The following is a 20537-nucleotide window of genomic DNA, read 5'->3' on the forward strand; positions in this document are numbered from 1 at the left end:
ATAAAATCCTTTTAGAGCTGTAACCACTATGTCAAATGTTTCCAATCCTAGAGCCTAGATATAGAGGAATAAACAGAACCTTTTTTCTCAAAGGAGTTTTCTCATCAAGGGGTTAATCGTCTGAACTTGCCTATTACCAAGTAGCCCCTGACATTGAGAGCATGTGAACAAAGAACCAGCCACATAGTATTTTTTTCGTACTGGCAAGCAAAACAGGCATTGCCTCTGTGGTCAGTGGTAGAGTGTCGGCCTCCGGATCCCAAGATAGCGGGTTCAAACCCGGCAGAGGTAGTTGGATTTTTGAAAGGCAGAAAAAAGTCCATTCAACACTCCATGTCGTATGATGTCGGCATGTAAAAGATCTCTGGTGACACATTTGGTGTTTACCCGACAAAATTCATTAAATCTCAGCCATAGACGCCCAAGAGAGTTTCGGTTTACTCGGTCTGCCATCTAGTAGGCCTAGAGTAAAACGGAACGTCGAAATTGACGAGCAGACAGCCAGATGGCGTCAAATTGAAGTGTAAGAATTCAGCAGGGGTGATGTAAACATACAACAGTATCATCTATTTCAAGAAGATTTTTACTTGCCAGTGCTAAGAAAGGAAATGGCAGGAATCTTAATAGTCTTTCGGACAGAGCCTGCTGTGAAAGATGTCTAAGGGACTCTTTTGGAGAATTTTCCAAGTTATGTCCAATGTCCTCTAATTTTTCTTTAAAGAGAAATCTTAAGTTGTCTGTTTCGTTTCTTAGGTTGAACACTTCGCATGGCCTGAAATGTATTATAAATAAATATATAAATTAATTCATTGTATGACCTGAAATTTCACCTCACCAGAAATCTTTCTTGATATTGTTTTTCAACTTGAAAGGCTAACTGACTGACTTAGCACACACTGTGCAGTAGCAAACATACACTGATCCATAATACACCTTTGACTTAATACACAAAAAAGAGCACATAATTCACGATAGGCACTAGCTTACTAACAAGCTTGCCTTGCATCAAGGACCAAGACAGGTGTGTATGCATCTCCTGTGTACTGAACTCAGGCATGGCACAGGAAAAAGTAGGTGCAGCTGGTTCTTAATTCAAATGCTCTTTGTATGATAGAACTAATTTTATCAACTTGTCCATATTTATGGCATTATAGTCAATATAGTGTTCTCTCAGCTCTTTAAATTATGATACTGTTTCTACTTTCCTTCTCCTCAAAATTAGGCACATCAGAAAAATTCATATTTTTATTTAGCAAATTACCAGTATCAAAATCTACTTTATATAATTTACGCCATATGTGATGGATTTAATATTGTTTCTTGCCACAGGCCAAAGCAAAATTTTGCTTTTACTGAAGTTCATTTCGTTTAATGTTGCAGCAGTATGCAATCTGCTGAGGTATGAACTCACCAGAGTAATGACATTCAGAGCATAACTTGTGCCAATGGATGCTATTAAGCCCTCAAGCCGGGAATAAAATTCTCTCGCCAGAGCCTACTGGCGGTAATTTAAATGGTCAAGCCGCAGCTATGTTACAGTACTTCAAACAAACATTTATATCTCGACAACATTTGCATATAAATAACCCAAATTTTGAGGAGATACACACCACAATAAACACTTTCTTACAAAAAAAAAAGTAAAAAAAGAATTCTAACTCGCCCAAAAGTTGGCTTCAGTGTGAAACACCCATCTACACAAAGCCCAATGCTGCATTCCTTGCACCAGAATGGTGTTTCCTTACATTTTCCAGTTTTTTGCATACACATCACACACCTTGTAAGGTTTAGCTTTCTTCTCTGTGGGAGGGAGTGAAATGTCTAGCAATAAGTCTCTGTGGAGGTGGTGTTTTGGAAGGTCTACCAGGTTTACGGAAATCTGCAGTCTTGCCATGGATTTCAATGAGTTCCTGCACTAACTGAATTCTGTAATCAAGGTGACTGATCTTTTACACATTCCGGGATGGATTTTAGAAAAGGGAATTGTGAATTGCTGTGTTCAATAATCGTCTGAAAAGTTTTATATACCATTTTATGCAATGCTTCCTCTCTATGAGGTAGGGCTCCAGTTTCTGATCTTTATCAACACCCCTCATAAACTTATTATATTGTGATGCCAGTGGGTTATTCTGTTTCCTTGCCCCTGTTTCTTGTCAAGCCATTTCAGAATGGCTTGTGAATGATATGCTACAAATTCACGTTTCTTTAATGTGTGTTCTTTTATTTCCATTGGGACGTCTTTTCTGTTAAGCCTAAGGGTACCAGCTACATTGACATTATTCTTCTTCAATATGACACAAATCTGGAGAATTATAATAATTGTCCATCCAGAGAGTGTGTCCAATACCAAAGAGAGGTTCTAACATTTTTACTACTAGTTTTGTTGTCTTTTGTGTTTCAGCGGACACGAAATAAGTTTGTATATCTGTTGTGATACCTGTGTATATAATGAATTGCTACAAGTACCCCGTGGATGATTCACAGACCTCGTAGGACTTTATATCAAACTTGGCAGCCTTTAGAGGGATGTATGTTTTCATCACAAGTCTGCCCTTCCATAAAATCAGTGATTCATCGAAGCAAATATTTTCATTCATGTTATAGAGTGAAGAGTATTTTTTTTTTAGGTGTGTGATGATAGGAGTTACCTTAAATAACTTTTTGTTGCCTTCAAAGTTTTCAAGTTGTGAATTATCAACAAAATGTAAAAATCTAGTTATCAATTCAAACCTGTCCTGTGTCATTACATTGTAGAATATAGGCCTGTCAAGAATAGGATTTTTACTAAATTATGATTTTATGGAAGGCTTCTGAATAATTCTCATGAGCATCAGTAATCCAGAATAAACATACAGTTCATCAATATCCACGTTTTTCCAGTCACGAACTCTGGACCGTGGTGTCAGGTCATCATTCTTTGAATTCAAAAAGTCATTGGCATAGCGATTTGTCTCGTCCATAATTGTGTGCAATATCTCATTATCGAAAAATAGTGTAAATGCTTCTGAAATGCACTGTACCTGGTTTAAAACTCCACATGTTCCAGTAAATGGAATTTTTTGTGGGGTGTATGAATCATCAACTTTGTCCCCATTTCCAGTCTTTTTTTTTGTACGTTGACGCTTCACTGGCAGGACACTTTCATTTTCAACATCACTATCGTCATCACTGTGTACAATTATATCGTTATTTCCATGGCTTTTTTTTCTTCCAAAAAATCTTCATCACTTTCATCACTGTCAAACTCACTACCACTATCTGATACTATAATATCACTATCACCCAGTTCATCTAAACATTCTACAATTTATACAGACGTGAGATTATACGACTTACTCGGACCTGCCATGCTTTCACTTGAAACAGCAGTTGGCAACATGAAACCAAGACGTATGTTATCACAAAGTTACAGTTCTAGGCCAAGGAAAACACACGAGAGGGGTGAACAGAATCTCAAGGTTTCATATGTCATGTAGTACAGAGAAAGGTCAAAAGATGCAGAGCTAGACTGTTTTGGAACAAGTGGTGCGCTCAGCGTGAATGTCACGTTCATCGGCCAATATACGACTACCGCGGTCGTGACATTCACGTGCTCGCCGCTTGAGAGGTTAAAAGTATGTCATAGGTTCTGCCATGCTAAAATAGCACTTTCTGGGTCAGTGAGTAAAGCAATGGCAAACTAGTTCACTCCTCATCTTGTCTAGTACGCCTCTTTATGGAACTGCCATCAGATTTGTCTATAGTATAAACTAGCAAATGTACCCGTGCTTCGCTACGGTATTCTGCATTGTATTCGAATATTGAAGTAAATACTGTACATGCAGTAAATAAGATTGTTTTAAAATAGCATGTCTCTTAGCGTTATCCGAGAAACAGCATGGAGAGGTCCCCATACATTGTTTCCAATGTAAAGTGCTTGTTACGGATTTGTGATGATAACGACAGGCTCACTTGCCTACTGCCATTCACAATCGAGTTGGGAAGTTTACATTATAATTGCAGGCCCCATTGCCTACTGCGCGGTCACAATCGATTTGGGGAGTTTCCATTACAATGGCAGCCCCCTTTCCTACTTCCAGACATATTAAAAATTGAGGAGTTTTTATTATAATGGCAGGAAACTTCCCTACAACCAGTCAAAATTGAGTTGTGCAGTTATCATTATAATGACAGGCCCCTTTTCCAACTGCCAGTCACACGAAGTTGGTGAGTTTCCATCAAAATAGCAGGCCAGTATGCCTAATGCCAGTCACATTTTAGATGGGTACATCTGTTTATAACTGCGGGAACGCTTGCCTACAGCCAAACACAATCGGGTAAGGGGAGTTTTGAACAAATCTGCATGCTCCCTTGCCTTCTGCAAGTCAAATCGAGAAGTGAATTATTCATTACAATGGTAGGCCTGCCTTATTAATGCCAGTTACACAGGAATTGGAGAAGGACCCCATTCCTACTGCCAGTCAAAGTCGGTGTGGGGAGTACTGATTATCATAGCAGACACACCCTTTCTCGATCGCTACAAAATCGACATCAGTGAATATACATAGTTCGACATATGAAAGTATGTGCTTGTTTACAACATTGTTTACAACATTGCAGACCTTCATTTACAGATTAACTGCTGCTAAACGGTACATCATATCGAGAAAGGATTGTACCATAAGACGCCGAATTTAGCGGCCTAAATTGCTGGTCTTATGATATCTCATCTATTCATGGGTCAGATTGAGTTAGAAACGTGGAATAGGGTAAAATTTGTGTAAGATTATCTCACATTGCATTGCTTTTCGGATAATTAAGTGACAGCTACATAGATAGCATTTGGCTCACATATGGCTACTGGATGGACCAATTTTCGTGTAGAGTTTGATGATTCTATCTTTCCTATAAGTGATGGAAGGTATGAATTATGTATGTGAAAAGTCCAAATTTACTTAACATCGAGAAATAGAGAAAAATCAAAAGTAAAAGGGATAGAAATACGACAAAAAGTCGTAAGACCAAGGTTGTAGATCACTCAAAATTGAACGGGGATTGTGCCATCCGTTATGTGATAATACTTTCCGGAGGTCTGCACTATCATTAAAATTACCTCCATATTTCGATATTCTTCGGGATAAAAGGGGAAAAATTTAAAGATCTTGGAAGTTTTCCGTCCGTTACAGGCTAAAACGTATAATTTTGCCAAATTTCAATATCCTTCTTCAACTGGCAGGTTATGCCACAATCTGGGCTTTCGGTGAGGAGTGTAAAAATTAGGACTTTCAAGAAACTAAACCAAAAAATGCAGATGGTCATTATTACCCCTTAAACGTGTAGCTGTACGAAAATTTAGCCAAAATAGTCAATGTGCAGGCACACAGTCGTTACGATTTTATTTACATAGATAGATAAGGAACCTGCTCCACGTACAACACCTTTTGTGCTATATCCGCTGGACTTAACCTGAAAAACGGACCGATTATGATATCTCCCTTATTAATCCTCCTGTCGCAAAAATGCACATGAAAAGTTTTAGAGATGGAATTCCATCATGTTTGGTCGATTTCCAGCCAGGTTGGTCTTGTACTGTAAATATTGTGTAAGAGTAAAATCACCATTTTGGTTCCCTATAAACCGCCAGTCCATTCCGGGAACATGAAATGTTATTGACGATTAACACCTACTGTTGGACAGGTGGATGTTAACGTAAAGTTTGACTCAAATATCTTCAGTAGTTTTCAAGTTGTGAAAAATACGCTTTACACGCACCCGCTCTTGAGTTAAGTCTGATGGGATTTGTACCGGAAAACGGTCCATTAATGATATCTGCCTTATTAATCCTCATATTGAAATTATGCACATGAGGAAAAAGGCTTAGGAATTAATTTCCATTAAGGCAGGTAAATTTATATTAAGTTTGGTTGTGTATATTTGGTGGGAATGCAAAATCACGGTTTCGGTTTCGTATAATCCCCCAGTCAATTGAGGGATTTAGAAACAATATTTACCCTAAAACCTACCAAAGGACAGGTGGATTCTAAATATCAAGTTTGGTGGAAATATATCCAGTAGTTTCCAAGTTATAGACAAACAGACAAACAAACAAAACAGACAGACACCAAAACTGAATAAATGCAGATGGTCATTATTACACCTGAAACGGATAACTGTACGGAAATTTCACCAAAATTGTCAATGTACAGACACACTCTAGAAGTGCAGACCTTTATTTCGATAGTTACTGCTTTGAAACTGTACGTCGTATCTACAAACCGACTTCACCATCAGACGCCCCTTTCAGTGCTCTACATGGTTGGTCCTATGATATCTTCTGGTATCTCCTATATTTATGGGTTAGATTGAGTTAGAGTCATTGAATGGGGTGAAATTTTATACAGTTTTCACATACTACTTTATATTTTTGATACTCATGTGACAGCTAGAATCATAAAATTTGGCTATAACATGGCCAATGGTCATGTCAATGTGCATGCCGAATGTCATGATTCTACCTTTCCTATAAGTGTGCCAAATGATAACATATACGGGTAAAAGTACAAAATCAACTTGAAATTGAGAAATACAGCTGTATTTAACGTATTAGGGATAGAAATACGACGAAAAGTTATAGGACAAAAGTTGTAGATCTCTCCAAAATGAAACGCCATTTGCTTTCTGACTTGTGACACGACTTACTGATTAGCCACCAATTACCCCGAAACGAAGGTCTGCACCGTCGTTAAAATTGCATCCATATTTCGGAATTTTCCTGGGCCAAAAATTATACATTTGCATAGCTTAGAATATTTCCTCAAAGAAAAGAGTGTCCAGCATTCGGGATTAGCACTCGCATACATACGTGGTAATTAAGTAAGAAAATAATGCAGTTTAGTAAGTTGAAATTAATAGAAAATGGATTATAACTGAGGTCATCCGGATGACGACAAATATGTAAATACCAAGTAAATGTATTGGAAAATCAAACGCTCCTCAATAAATTATGCCGGTGTGAGTTATGGATATAAGAAAGCGGTAATCGGAGAGAAATTTAGGCGTGGGGATTCTTAGGTAATCAGATAAGAAGATGAATATTTGTGTTATGACTTAAGCTATTCGAGGACGGTTATAACCTCCAATGATATTCTGCCAATATCCTGCAGAATGGCCGATTGAAGACTCTCTTGCTTTCAACCCAAGGAACAACCACGAATTTAAAGGAATGATGAGGAAAATGGCAATACGTTACTTCCCTGCTGGCAAGCAGTCAGAGACGTTGGCATGGTAACCCATATATTCGTTGTTGGTCTGTCGGTCACTCAATGCAGAGCATGGTATTGGCAGAAAATAGTAAATTTCTCCGTCATTTGATGAGTAAGGTAAATTATGAACATAACAAAAGTTGTTTATAATAAAGAGACCTTTCACATAGGGTCCACAGAGTTTACAGAAAATCAATAGTGTAAGAGAAAATGGACGAAAACCATTGTGGTTTTCCTATCAAACCCCCATCTTTTCAAAGATTTTAAAATGATATGCATATCGAAACCTTCCCCGGGATGAGTATACTCTAAATATGAAGTTTGGTTGAGATCTATCCAGCCATTTCGACGTGATGGTGGAACAAACAAACAAACAAACAAACAAAGAGACAGACACGAAAAGTAAAAACCACCGATTCGGTCTTGAGTTGACCTAAAACGGATAAATATTTGAAAATTTGGAAAAACAAAAGAAATTACAAACAGCGGACCCCCTACAACTTTATTTATAAGATGAGGGATAAGCATGAGCACGTTGAAAAGTGCAGACCTCCACTTCGAGATTCATAACTCCTAAACGGAGCATGATATTAACAAACGGTTTGTGCCATCAGACGCCTTATTTATTGCTCTACATGTTTGTTTCTAAACTATTTCCTTGTATCTCCCATATTTAGGGGGTAAATTGAGCTCAAACATTTAAATAGGGGAAATTTGAGTACATTTTTAACGTTTTACCTTACTTTTTGCATACTTATGTATAAGCTAGAATCATGAAATTTGGTCCACATGTGGCCATTAATCGTGCCAATGCGCGCACACAACTTGATCCTATCGTTCTTATAAGAGTGTCAAACAATGACATATACTTGTAAAAATCATCAAATTTACGAACAATTCAGAAATACGGCCAAATCTAACGTATAAGGGAGAGAGATACGACAAAACGTCATAGGACCAAAGTTGTAGATCACTCCGAATTGAACAGAGATTGTGCCATCTGTTTTGTGATACGGCTTACCGTTTAGCCAACAAATACGTCAAAAGGAATATCTGCACAGTCATTAAAATTGCCTCCATATTTTGGTAATTTTGGGGGTAAAATGTAAAAAATTTGAACATCTTCGAATTTTTCCGTCGGTTAGAGACTAAAAGCTATAATTTCACCAAATTTCAATTTTCTACCTCGTCTGGCAGGTTGTGCCGCCATCTTGATTTGGGGGGACGGGGGATAAAAATTAGGAAATTCCTGAAAATTTTTAAGCCCACGAAACCTATAGGTTGTCGCTTTGGATAAATTATACGACTGCATTCTTATGCCAAGTCCCAAATTTGAGGCCCCCCAGCGTGCCCCCTTCAGGAAATTTTGAGAATTTTCGATGCTTCTAGGGATCCTTTGGTCATCAGCTTCTCCCATACCAAGATTCAAATTCCTGAGATTTCTAGAAGTGCCTCATTAATTCACGTCTTTTTTCATTTTTAAATATTTATATATACATCGTTCCAGACCGACTTGCTTTTATATATATAGATATGTATTGACCGAGCAAATGGCTGCACAGTTTGGGTCGCGTAGCTATCAGCTTACATTTAGAAGACACTGGGTTTAAATCCCACTGTCGGCAGCCCTGAAGATGGTTTTCTATGGTTTCGCATTTTCACACCAGGCAAATTTGAAGCTGTACCTTAATTAAGGTCACATTTGCTTCCTTCCCACTCCTAGCCTGTTCCTATCCCATTGTCAAAATAAGACCTATCTGTGTCGGTGTGACATAAAGCAAAATTGTCAAATATGTATTGTGTATAAATATCTTTAGCTAAATTCATGATTATCAAATAAACATGATATGCTAAGTAAATAAATAAATAAATAAATTTGACATGTGGCTATAGTATTCATGAACTAGGTTTCATGAGAAGAAAAACCCTTAAATAGCTACATCTGATGAAATAAAGGTTATACTCCAAAAATTTCCTCTGAAATTGTTCCTATGTGCTAAACTTTGTACTGGTTTAATGAATAGTTCATTTTAATAATGAAAATTGAGGCAGTCTCAATTTCCATTTCAAAGTTAGATTCAAATTGGCTTTTGCATAAGCACACATTGCCTAATAATGTTGTCACCATCATAATTATATCACTATCAAGCCCAAGACATCTCTTTCATTGTGTCCAATCCCTTGTTCTCTCCCATCAGCTGTTTCCAATGTCAATCTGTTTCTGGTCTTCATGTAAAGTAGTAAACCATTCCACCTTTTCTTCAGTCTGCCCGATGGTTTGCAATGTACTAAATCCATCATTTCACAGGCAATCTATTTGTATGACACGTCCTGCCCACAGGACACATTTACTTCTCAAGCACCGTATGATGTTGGGGGCCAGCCCCATGGTCTAGATAGCGTGCCTGCCTTCAACCTGGAGGCCCCAGATTTGATCTAGGGGCAGGTCGGGGAATTTTACCTTGATCAGAGGACTGATTCAAGGTTCACTCAGCCTACCCATTTACAATCGAGGAACTATCTGATGCTGAGACAGTGACCCCAGTCTAGAAAACCAAGAATAACCAACCTGATTGTCTCCTCGTAATTCGCAGGCCTTCAGGCTGGAGTCTAGTGTCAGACCTAAGACGAAACGCTGGTTAATAGAGCAAACGCCTGAAAAGCCATACATCTAATTTTGATCTGACCTTCAGGCTGATTAGCAGTCACTTGGTAGACCAAGGCTCATCAGGACTGTAGAGCCATGAGGTTTATAATGTTTGGGTCTTTATACATTTGATCCAGCTTATGATTATACTGTATTCTCCACTCCGCACTGTCATGTCCTTTAACACTCAAAGATCTTCAACAAAACTTGTTTCCAGACACTTCAGGTTTCATACCCATTCAACATAGACAGGATTAATGTTGTGTATAACATGGATGTGAACTGTCTCAACAGACTTCATGATTTGAGAAGTAACTTTTCCAAAATTATAATAGTACACGAGGTACACTCACAAAGAACATTTGCTTATCAAAATAAAATTCAAACAAAAGTTATGATCTTATTTATGATATCATTTAGAGCACGTACATATTGATGGCTGAGAACAAAAGGGTTACAGCTAAAAAAATGCATATTTGAGATTTTACCATCGACCTCTATAACCTCCAAAAGTGTTGCAAAAAAAAAATCTAATGTTTTCATGCCAGAAAGCACTTCTAATAGTTTTATATGTTCTGACATTAGTCACTTTGCTTATTTCAAAAGGGTCATTTTGAGTTGTAACTCTTTTTCAAACAATAGTAAATAATGTAAGAACTATGTATTCACCAATGTTCATAAAAATTATATAACAAGTGTATTTTTGAGAGACAACCATGTAAATTGCTAAAATCTTTAAACTCTTTTCCTGAAAAATCATGGATTTTTAATAGTAACCCTTTTGTTCTCGGCCATTGATATTTGCTGTTAACATGTAACAAGTCCTGCAATGTTACGCTGTATAATAATGTTGACTAAATTGTCTGTTCTACTTCTCTCTTGCATCATAAAGTACTGTATTATGTGCAAAACTTCATAACCTGTCTGTCTTAATCTTCAAACAGGAGAAGGAACGTGCCAAAGATTTAATAGCAGCAGGAAAGCAGTGTGAAGCTATGGCTACGGAATTGCTGGCGCTGGCCGCTGGTGCTGATTCAGCTGGAAGGATTCTGACAGCCATAGATAGACGTAATATTGAGTTCCTGGATGTGCTCATTGAGAATGAGCAGAAAGAGGTCATAGCCCACATGGTGGTTCAACGATATCTTCAGGCAAGTGAAAAATACTTTATCATTTTCTGATTTTTTTCACATTTAGGCGTGGTAAGAAACATGCCCATCTCCTTGGCTGAATTGTCAGCATCAAGTCCTTTGGTTCAGAGGGTCCTGGGTTTGATTTCTGATAGGGTCAGAGATTTTAACCCAAGTCTGGTTCAAACCTCTGATTTGGGGACTGGGTGTTAGTGTTTGTCCCAACACTCTCCTGGTTATGTATACACAAGACACTACACTACCAATTACCACAGACAGTAGTCACTGGAAGGTAATGGAAGATCAGCATCTTTGGTTAAGTACAGAAAACTTTCTCAAAGTTATGACAGTAACAGTGGAAGGCTACAGCTGTAATTTGTCTCCCTTGTTCATAACATTGCCAGTGCACAATCGATGACAAGTTTATGTACTGTAAACAATATCGTACATGCATACTCATAATTTACAATGATTTGATAGAATCCAAAGGACTGAGCAAGTGGCTGCACTGTTTGAGTCGTGTAGCTATCAGCTTGCATTTGGGAAATAGTAGCTTTGAACCCCCACTGTAGACAGCCCTGAAGATGGTTTTCTATAGTTTCCAGTTTTTTACACCAGGAAAATGCTGGGGCTGTACCTTAATCAAGGACACGGCCATTTCCTTCCCACTCCTAGCCCCTTTTCTATCTCACTGTCGCCACACGACCTATTTGTGTCAGTGCGACGTAAAAGAAAAAACTGAGGATGTTCTTGTAGAACAAAACTTGTCATTCTTTGTTTATTAGTGTGTTTTAAAGATATGTTTCAGTGTAATGTGTTACTAGCTACCCGGCCTGGCTTTGCACAGGAGCAGTTATGAATTTAAGATGATAGGTTACTTTTAGAATCTATAAACTTGATCACATTAATTGCCTATAGTAGTCTGTATTGACTACTTAGTGATAATTTTACTGCACTAAAAAAACAGGGGAATAAGAAGTCAGCCTGGTCAATACTGTTTCATCATACATGTTTAGAGAAAAGATTCTCTTCTTCAGTGAACTAATATTTCACAAATTCCAATGACTTGATTAAGATCATTTAAAAAGTTGTTTTTAAAACTTTTCTTACTACAAACTGTAACATAAAAGCAGTTATAGTGGGTTATATGTTAAACATATTTGCTCTCTGGATTTTTTGTAGAACTTTTTATTACAGTATAAGTGTATCTGTTTAGCCAGCATAAGCTAAAAAAAAGGCACACGAATGGCTATTTCTTCTTTGACTTGCTTCACTGAAATCGTTACTGATCGGTTTCCTTTGGTCATAGAAGAATGCTTCTACACATAAACCTTTCTCAAGAAATCCTCAATAGAATAGTGAAAACTACATCAAAATCCATCTTGTGGTTCTTGAGATTGGCAGTCACAAACAGGCAGGATCAAAGACTTTATTTTATACTATGTAGAGATAATTAGTATTTTCAACACACTGAAGAACTTCAATGTTACATTAACTGAGTCGGCAATGAAAAGTATGGGTTCCTTCTTAATAATTTTTGTTTTGCCCAACTAAGGAGCAAGTTTGAACTTATTAGCACTTTTTTGTTTTTTCTTCTTCTCTTCCCAATATCTCTTCATCCTCTCACTGTGTTCCTTTTTACGTTGTTCACCCATCCTGTATTTAGTCAGGTGGGGTCTACATAAAATTTGTGTTTGTGAATTAAGGTTCTGAATTTTATTCTGTCTTCAATGGTTTCTTCATTAATTCCAATTTCATTTAGGTCTTCACTGATTTCTTTTAGTCAGTTTTTGTGATTTTTCAGTGATAAGGCAAAGTTTAAAATTTTCTTCATGAGCCTGTTACTATCTATTCTATGTAAGTGACCATAAAATTGTAATCGCCGTTTCTTGATGGTATCTGTGATTTTCTTTCCTGTTACTTGATAGATTTCACGTGAGTTTTTTTTTTTTTTTTTTAATCCAAATTCCATTTTCACATTTTGTTCCTAAGATTTTTCTTTCTTGTTTTCCAATCATCTTTATTTGAAATTTACCACCAATTATAATATTTCTAGATGCATAAAGTGCTTCTGTTTTAACTACAGTACTGTGTTATAATGTCATAATAGTGACTGTCGGTTCCCACATCCAAAACCAGACTGACGCTCGCTCGCTGGGTGCGTCTCCTTTTATAGCCTTCAAAGGAGCGCGTGTAGCTGGGCGAGTACTGCCCGTGAGGGAGCGTCAGCCAAGTTCTGGCTTGTCGGAACCCACAGCCACGAGAGGCGTATGCCTCTCCGTGCTGTTTTATTTACAATTCTTATGTACATGGGTAACAAACATGAATACATATATAAGAGGGGTCCACGACCCGTTTTGAGAGTATACATAGCCACTGTAGAGTCTATAAACACACGTAGTTCTTGACACATGAAGTTTTTAGCAATAATGTGATCGAGGACGACGTTGACTGCGTAGAGGGCTGCCGCCGTCTCGGCCACATTAATTCTCGTTGGTATTTGAAATGGTTGAGCCCAAGCTGTATTTAGCTGGGGCGAAAAGTATGCAATACTATGGGGGGTTGCATCTGCATAAAGATCAATCACATGTTGCACTTGAGCTACCGATCGCACTGTAGCTAATGTTTGTGGGTTGAAGAGTTGCCTGGGCCAATACCATTCCCGGGACAAGATATGCCTTATAGGAAATAGTGGCCAGGCCATGACGTAGCATATCCAGGCTAGATATCCTGCCACACGGGCCAGATCGTCGTGCTGGATCCTAGGCAGGAGCTGAAGATAAGCTGTCACTCGGCGTTGAACATCTGGCGTCAGGGAGAGGATCTGAAGATCGGTGTTAATCTGCACTCCAAGGAAGACGAGGGTTGTAGTTGGTTGAAGAATAGACTTATTGTGGTTTATAGTGATACCCAGAACCCATTCTAGGTACATCACTATGTCTTGCACGTGTATCTCCGAGCCATAAATAAGCCAGTCATCCAGGTAACAAATCATGTGAACGTTGAATTGTGCTTCCAAGATTTCGGACACTGCGATTGCCCAGCGTTGCATGATTGAGGGTGCTAATGTATGCCCCATTGGTAGCCGAGTCATTGCGAAGGACTTCCCGCGGTAATATACACCATAAAATCGACGATGTTGAGGTTGTAGGGGAATTTGGTAGAATCCCGATTTGAGGTCGATTTTGATCATTTTGGAAAAGGGGGGAATTCGGGCGAGGGCCCGTGCAGGGCTATGTAGGGAAAATTTTGGAGTTTGGTAATGCAGTGTCCATCGCGACAGATCGTGTATAATCCGTGCGGTCTGATCTGGTTTAGAGACCAGAAATAAAGGATGAGCGTTGGTAATATGATGCTCCTGTAGAATTCCCGTGGCCACCAAATCTTGTATCACTTCGTCCATTAGTGGTGACGGTTTGGTTGGCACAAACACTGTAGGGGCACTCGTAGGCTTGGGAAGGCTAGCGCCATCGCGCATTAATGTCTCTGCGAACCGGCCTTTTTCTGTGTCCATATAGGGAACAGGAAGAGCTGCTGGGACTGCTACTGTCCGGTATGCCGTCGGGCGTCGATGTGCTGGCTGGAACTCTGGGAGAGGCGGTAGTGGAGCTCCTACTGGATCGGGAACTTGCCGTGGTGGTCGCCAGAAACTGGGGTCGTTGTGGTAATCCCAGTTGTCGTCAAAGGTGTTGTCGTCATCCCAGAAGTCGTCTTGTTCTGGCTGATCAGTGGAGTGAGACTGATCTATGTCAGCGTGAGGCTGATCTCCGTCCTGCGGGGTACGGTCGGCACTTTCAAAATCCGCGATGTCCCACGGACTGGAGTCGCGAGGTATGTCCCAATCATGACGAATGATGGGTGCTCGGACGGGATGCTGCTGGTAGTCTTGTGGAGTATCTTCATCCGTTGGATCGAAGGTAGACCAAAGTTCCCGTAGGGTAGTCCCGAGCGAAAACTGCGGGCAGGTGAAAGTGCCTGTAGGGGAACGTGTAGGACCGTTCTTCCCTGGTGTGACATACCCCTCCGATAAGGCTGCCACTACTGCCCGTCTGCGTCGGTGTGTCGGGCGACACATCCTTACTGTAATCTTGTTGTGACTGTCGGTTCCCACATCCAAAACCAGATTTTGAATTTCTTAAACATAGTTCTTTTATTGTATCTGTTCCAAATAATTTTGTATGCTCTTTGAAGTTTTGCAGTTTTGTTAGCCTGCTGATTTAACCCTGCTGGTTCAATAATTCACCTATATATTATCCGCACACTTTATGTTGGTGCATTTACACCCTAGTGCTGAATCGGTCGACCTCGGCGATCTTCGAGATTCGTACTGGCAACCTTTGAAACACAAACTATGAATCGCTTAAGCATCGTTGTGTGACATCTGGCGTACAGTTTACGTACTAGTACTGTTGTTGTTTACACAACAAAGCCAAAGTATAGAATTCATGCTAGGACCAAGATTTGCATCGAGAAATGTTTTATAATGTTATATAATGTGTATGTGACATAGTTGTTGGCGTAAGATGATAACGGTTTAGAAACTTCGTATCGATCGATCATATTCTCGATTCAATTCAGATTTCATTTTCCTTCAGTTGGCAGCACTATCGATACCGGGACACCTCCCTCCTTACTCCTCACCCCCATACACAAATGCACCAACATAAAGTGTGCGGACTATACTTAAATTTGTCTACTTGAGCAATGGTGATTAATGGTTGATGGTTGAAACCTGATCTAGTCCCTTCCATACACTTTGTCTTTTCATAAGATAAAATAGATGACTGTAGTGGTGATGGCAAACGTTTATAAATTTTTGACTTTGGTTTGGCTCGCTATAAGCATACCATTAACTACTTTTAGAAAGAAAATCTCAAATATACACAGAAATGTATAATAACAAAAATTTGCCAGAATTTTGTCACCTCCAACATTTGATTTATACCCTAAATTGACTTTCCTTTCATTAGGAATTGTGGCAAGGGAGCTTGAACTGGGCCGCTTGGAGAACAATGTTGCTTTTCATCGCATTCATCGTCTGTCCACCTGTGTGGGTGTGCTTTACACTTCCGCTAGGACACAAGTATAACAAAGTGCCCATCATCAAGTTTATGTCGTACCTGACATCTCACATATACCTCATGTTGTTCCTCATGCTGGCTGGCATCACCCCAGTCTACCGAGTGGTGCGGCCCAACCTCATGCCTTACTGGTAAGATGTGTTTTCTTTCTAACAAATCAATATATAATACTACTCACATAATGAATATGACTGTTATGTAAGAACTGATTCTAAGATAATATGTTCATATTTGTTCCTCTGGTCATCCCTAGTATGCAAGAAGTGCTTATCCTGAACTGGAGTCATTCCTTTTTTTTTTTTAATGTATTTTTACTGTTACCAGAGTTTGTCTATATATTACAAATAGGCCTAATATTAAAATAGGTCAGCAGCAAATGGAAGAGATCTTCAAAAGAGTTGCATATTATACAGAGTGCTTGAAAATTATAGGTACAAACTGTAGGTGTGAGTAGTGGACAATGAAATGATGAGAAAAGTCCTAATAAACAAATTGGGAAACCATCCATTTCCAAGATAGGAAGTAATCACATTAAAACATTGTTCATGCTTTGTGTTCCAGGTACCAGGTTCTACACCTAGCCTTAAGTCTTGCATTCAGAGCAGCATTTGTAGCAGGTGTATGGGCATATACATGTAGTGAATCTAGCTATCTCTTCATTAGAAAACATGTACGGTGCCAGGACAACTGGTTCAAATGACGCTCCAAATGCAACACACCTTTGACGTCCAGTGTGGAGCCTGGTATGTGGAACTTTATGTATGATGTATAAACTGATGTAAATGTTGTCATATCTCAGAAATGGTTTGTTTCCCACCTACGTTTATTAGGACTCTCCATAGTGTTCACTGCCCTTTACTCAACCCTGCAGATTGTACCCATAATTCTTAAACATCCTGTAACTAAAGGCTGAATGAATGGTTAAGGAGCAAACTGATGTTTATGTCTACAGTTCATGCCTGCTAATGAATTTCTATACTATTTTATGCCCATAGTTCCTCAATGAAAATTATTTAAATGTTGCTGTACCGTATCTTGATAGTCTCTCTGATTTTCCAAGTGAAGGTTATTACTCATTCAAAATAAGATTGCACTTGGGCGAAAGAGCTCTAGTGTCTGTTTATCACAGTTGGAAGAGAATAGCAGGGCAAGCAGCTGGGATGCCAGTGAATTGAGCATAGTCGTCACATGGGCCTCGTATTACCGATAAGACAAGATGAACTTTAGAGAAGAATTTGCGAATACTACAAACACGAAAATAATAAGACGAATTCAGAATGGAATGTGTGTTGATCATTCAGGGGCCAGCAATATGTAGAGTGTAATAAACTACTGTATAACTAAGGACTGGCCACTTGAAAATCTAAGCAGTCATAAATTCAGCATGCCACTGTATCTGGCAACAGAGCATGAAACATAAACAAGCAGTAGTTTCTGACTTGGCCAAGTGCAATCTAATTTTAAACATTTAATACAAACCAGTCAGGGAAGCTGTGAGGATACAGAAATATTCAAAATTCTCCACTGAGATCGTGACCAGCATGATCACATAGAATTCTTCATCCACCATCCATTCAGCCCCAAAAGAGAGAAGAAAATGTGAATGAACCCATGACAACAGCCAGGGGCTCTTCCATTAAAGACTAATTGTAGGTATAACTCCTTTCAGCAACAATGGGAAGTCTTTGTAGCCACAGGATCATTCCCAAAATTACCTTTAATTACCTTTAATTTACCCTCCACCCCCAAAATTGTTAGTGTGTACATTTCCAAACCTTTCCTAAATTTGAAGATGTAAAATACCACTTGAAATAGAGTGATTATAGAAGTCAGTCTCTACTGAAATGTCTATACCTAACTGAAATAAGTAGTAATATCTATTGTTCTGCCTACTTAGTGACCAATTGAATCTGCAGAAAACGATATTTACATATCATCATTCAACATCTTTAGAAGAGAAATTTACTTGCGATAAATTACGTTTCGATTCAGTGTACCTCGAGCGTTTTTGGCGTTCTTGTTATTATGTAGCAGTGTTCCATCGCCTTGCTGAATACAGAGTGAATACAAATGGTAAATACTTTTATCTATTAAAGTAGATACACTGTACAGTAGCAATAGAGATTAATGTAGCAATAGAAGTAGTTCCAATAGAGGTGATAGACCTAGAAGTCCTCTCTGAAAATTGTGGATGTAGATAAAGTATCATAGATAAAGTACCAGTAAAGCTTGCAGTAGACTAGATAGATGCTGAAACATAGAAGTTCTTGTTAGTGCTGAATCCAATTAGTTCCAAAGAAATTTAAGAATAATATAAAAATTAAAGTAGTAGATCACACGTGTCTAATATCTGTAGATAGTGCTATGTGACTTAAGATTTACCATCCCATAGTTGCTTTCATCACAAGTTTTTTGTTTTTTTGTTTTGTTTTTTTTTTGTTGTGTTTTTTGCTATTTGTTTAACGTCACACTAACACATCGAAGGTTTTTGGCAACGGAAGGGTGGGAGATTGGGAAGGTAGCGACCGTGGCCTTCATTAAGGTACAGCCCCAGCATTTGCCTGGTGTAAAAATGGGAAACCACGGAAAACCATCTTCAGGGCTGCCGAGAGTGGGGTTCGAACCCACTATCTTCCGAATGCAAGCTCACAGCTTCGCGACCCTAACCGCACGGCCACTTGCTCGGTCATCACAGTTTTATTGATATACTAATTCACAGTTTACAAGAAATAATAAAATACAATCAGAAATACATCAGATGAGAGAGGGAAATTTGAATTTGAAAAAAAGGACATAAGTTAAATGTTGACTTCCACAAATCACTTGTCCTATTCTGTCATGAATAAAGAAGAAATTAAATCTATTAAAAATTTAACTGAATGAATGGCATATTAGGGATGTAAAGGTGTCAGAATAGGTACTAAAATTAGAACAAAGTCCCATTAACCCAAAGTAAATGGGCATTACCCACAGGGAAAAGCTCCAATATTCTACTTGGCTGGCAGGACCTTGTGCACTAAGTTTTCTAGTATAGGCTAGAGCAATTTTGTTACTTTCATTGATCTGTCTCTGTCTTATCCTTGGCTTTGACATTATGAAAGTGACTGAGATACATATGAGTGATGCTGGTAATGTCATTACTTATGCAGCCAGTTCCTATTACGAATGGTGTGAAAATGTTGCTCATAAGGGTTGGTTGTTGCATGCACCTCAGTGGGCTTGGCAGACTGATATGTAATAGCACTTCCGCCTCTGTGAGAAAAGCAACGGGAAACTACCTCACTCCTCATTTCCCTAGTACACCTCTTCAGTGATGCCTAGGCCATCTATGACAGCTGATGGTAGAGCTGTTGAGGATCCAACCAGCATTTGGGCTGAGGACTGTACACACACACACACACACACACACACACACACACACACACACACACACACACACACACACACACACACACACATTCTACTCGGTACAAAAGTACACTCCCCATCCACATCAGTTAACCTTATACTGCTAATATTAACTTATAATCATAGAACTAAATAACAATTATATCAAAGAGAATTCTCTGACATTGTTATGTTTTCATTTTAATTGCTATAGTCTTATATCCCAATTCATAATCATCACAATCATATTCTAAAGGCTAAGCCTTGTCACCGCAGCTATAAATGTCTATCTTGAGCCAGTCTTTTCAACTCAGTGTATCAATCAATCAATCAATCAATCAATCAATCAATCAATCAATCAATCAATCAATCAATCAATCAATCAATCAATTAATCAATCAATCAATCAATACTGATCTGCATTTAGGGCAGTCACCCAGGTGGCAGATTCCCTATCTGTTGTTTTCCTAGCCTTTTCCTAAATGATTTCAAAGAAATTGGAAATTTATTGAACGTCTCCCTTGGTAAGTTATTCCAATCCCTAACTCCCCTTCCTATAAATGAATATTTGCTCCAATTTATCCTCTTGAATTCCAACTTTATCTTCATATTGTGATCTTTCCTACTTTTATAAACGCCACTCAAACTTATTCGTCTACTAATGTCATTCCACGCCATCTCTCCGCTGACAGCTCGGAACATACCACTTATTGCAGGTTATAAACTTCATTTTCCTTGTCCGTATTGAAGATCTACTTGTGATACAATTCCTTTAGTTTTGCCAAATTGCCACCTTTTCAATACAATAAAATATATTACAAACTTACATATTTATTATGATGTTTACATGGTACATGTTTCGCTCCTTTTCGTGAGCATCATCAGCCAAACTATCATTAATCTAAGATTGTGTAAGATCATAAAATAATTCTTTTGGTTCAGGATTACTCCTATAAAACTAATTGACAATCTTATAACATTTTAAAAGCCACACAACAATAAAATTATGTCTTAAGTTAACACTTTTTGTCTAAAATCTTCTTCAGTCCAA

General features: G+C 38.5%; 1 protein-coding gene across 1 annotated transcript in view; it reads left to right on the plus strand.

The window, feature by feature from the left end:
- Positions 1-20537, plus strand: part of nompC (no mechanoreceptor potential C) — a 653999-nt gene that overhangs the window by 538124 nt on the left and 95338 nt on the right. The window contains exons 20-21 of the mRNA XM_068229166.1: positions 10833-11039; positions 15989-16230. Coding sequence (XP_068085267.1) covers positions 10833-11039; positions 15989-16230 — 449 coding nt within the window. The remainder of the gene's footprint in view (positions 1-10832; positions 11040-15988; positions 16231-20537) is intronic.

The sequence above is a fragment of the Anabrus simplex genome, chromosome 9 (genome assembly GCF_040414725.1).
Source record: "Anabrus simplex isolate iqAnaSimp1 chromosome 9, ASM4041472v1, whole genome shotgun sequence".
Lineage (NCBI taxonomy): Eukaryota > Metazoa > Arthropoda > Insecta > Orthoptera > Tettigoniidae > Anabrus > Anabrus simplex.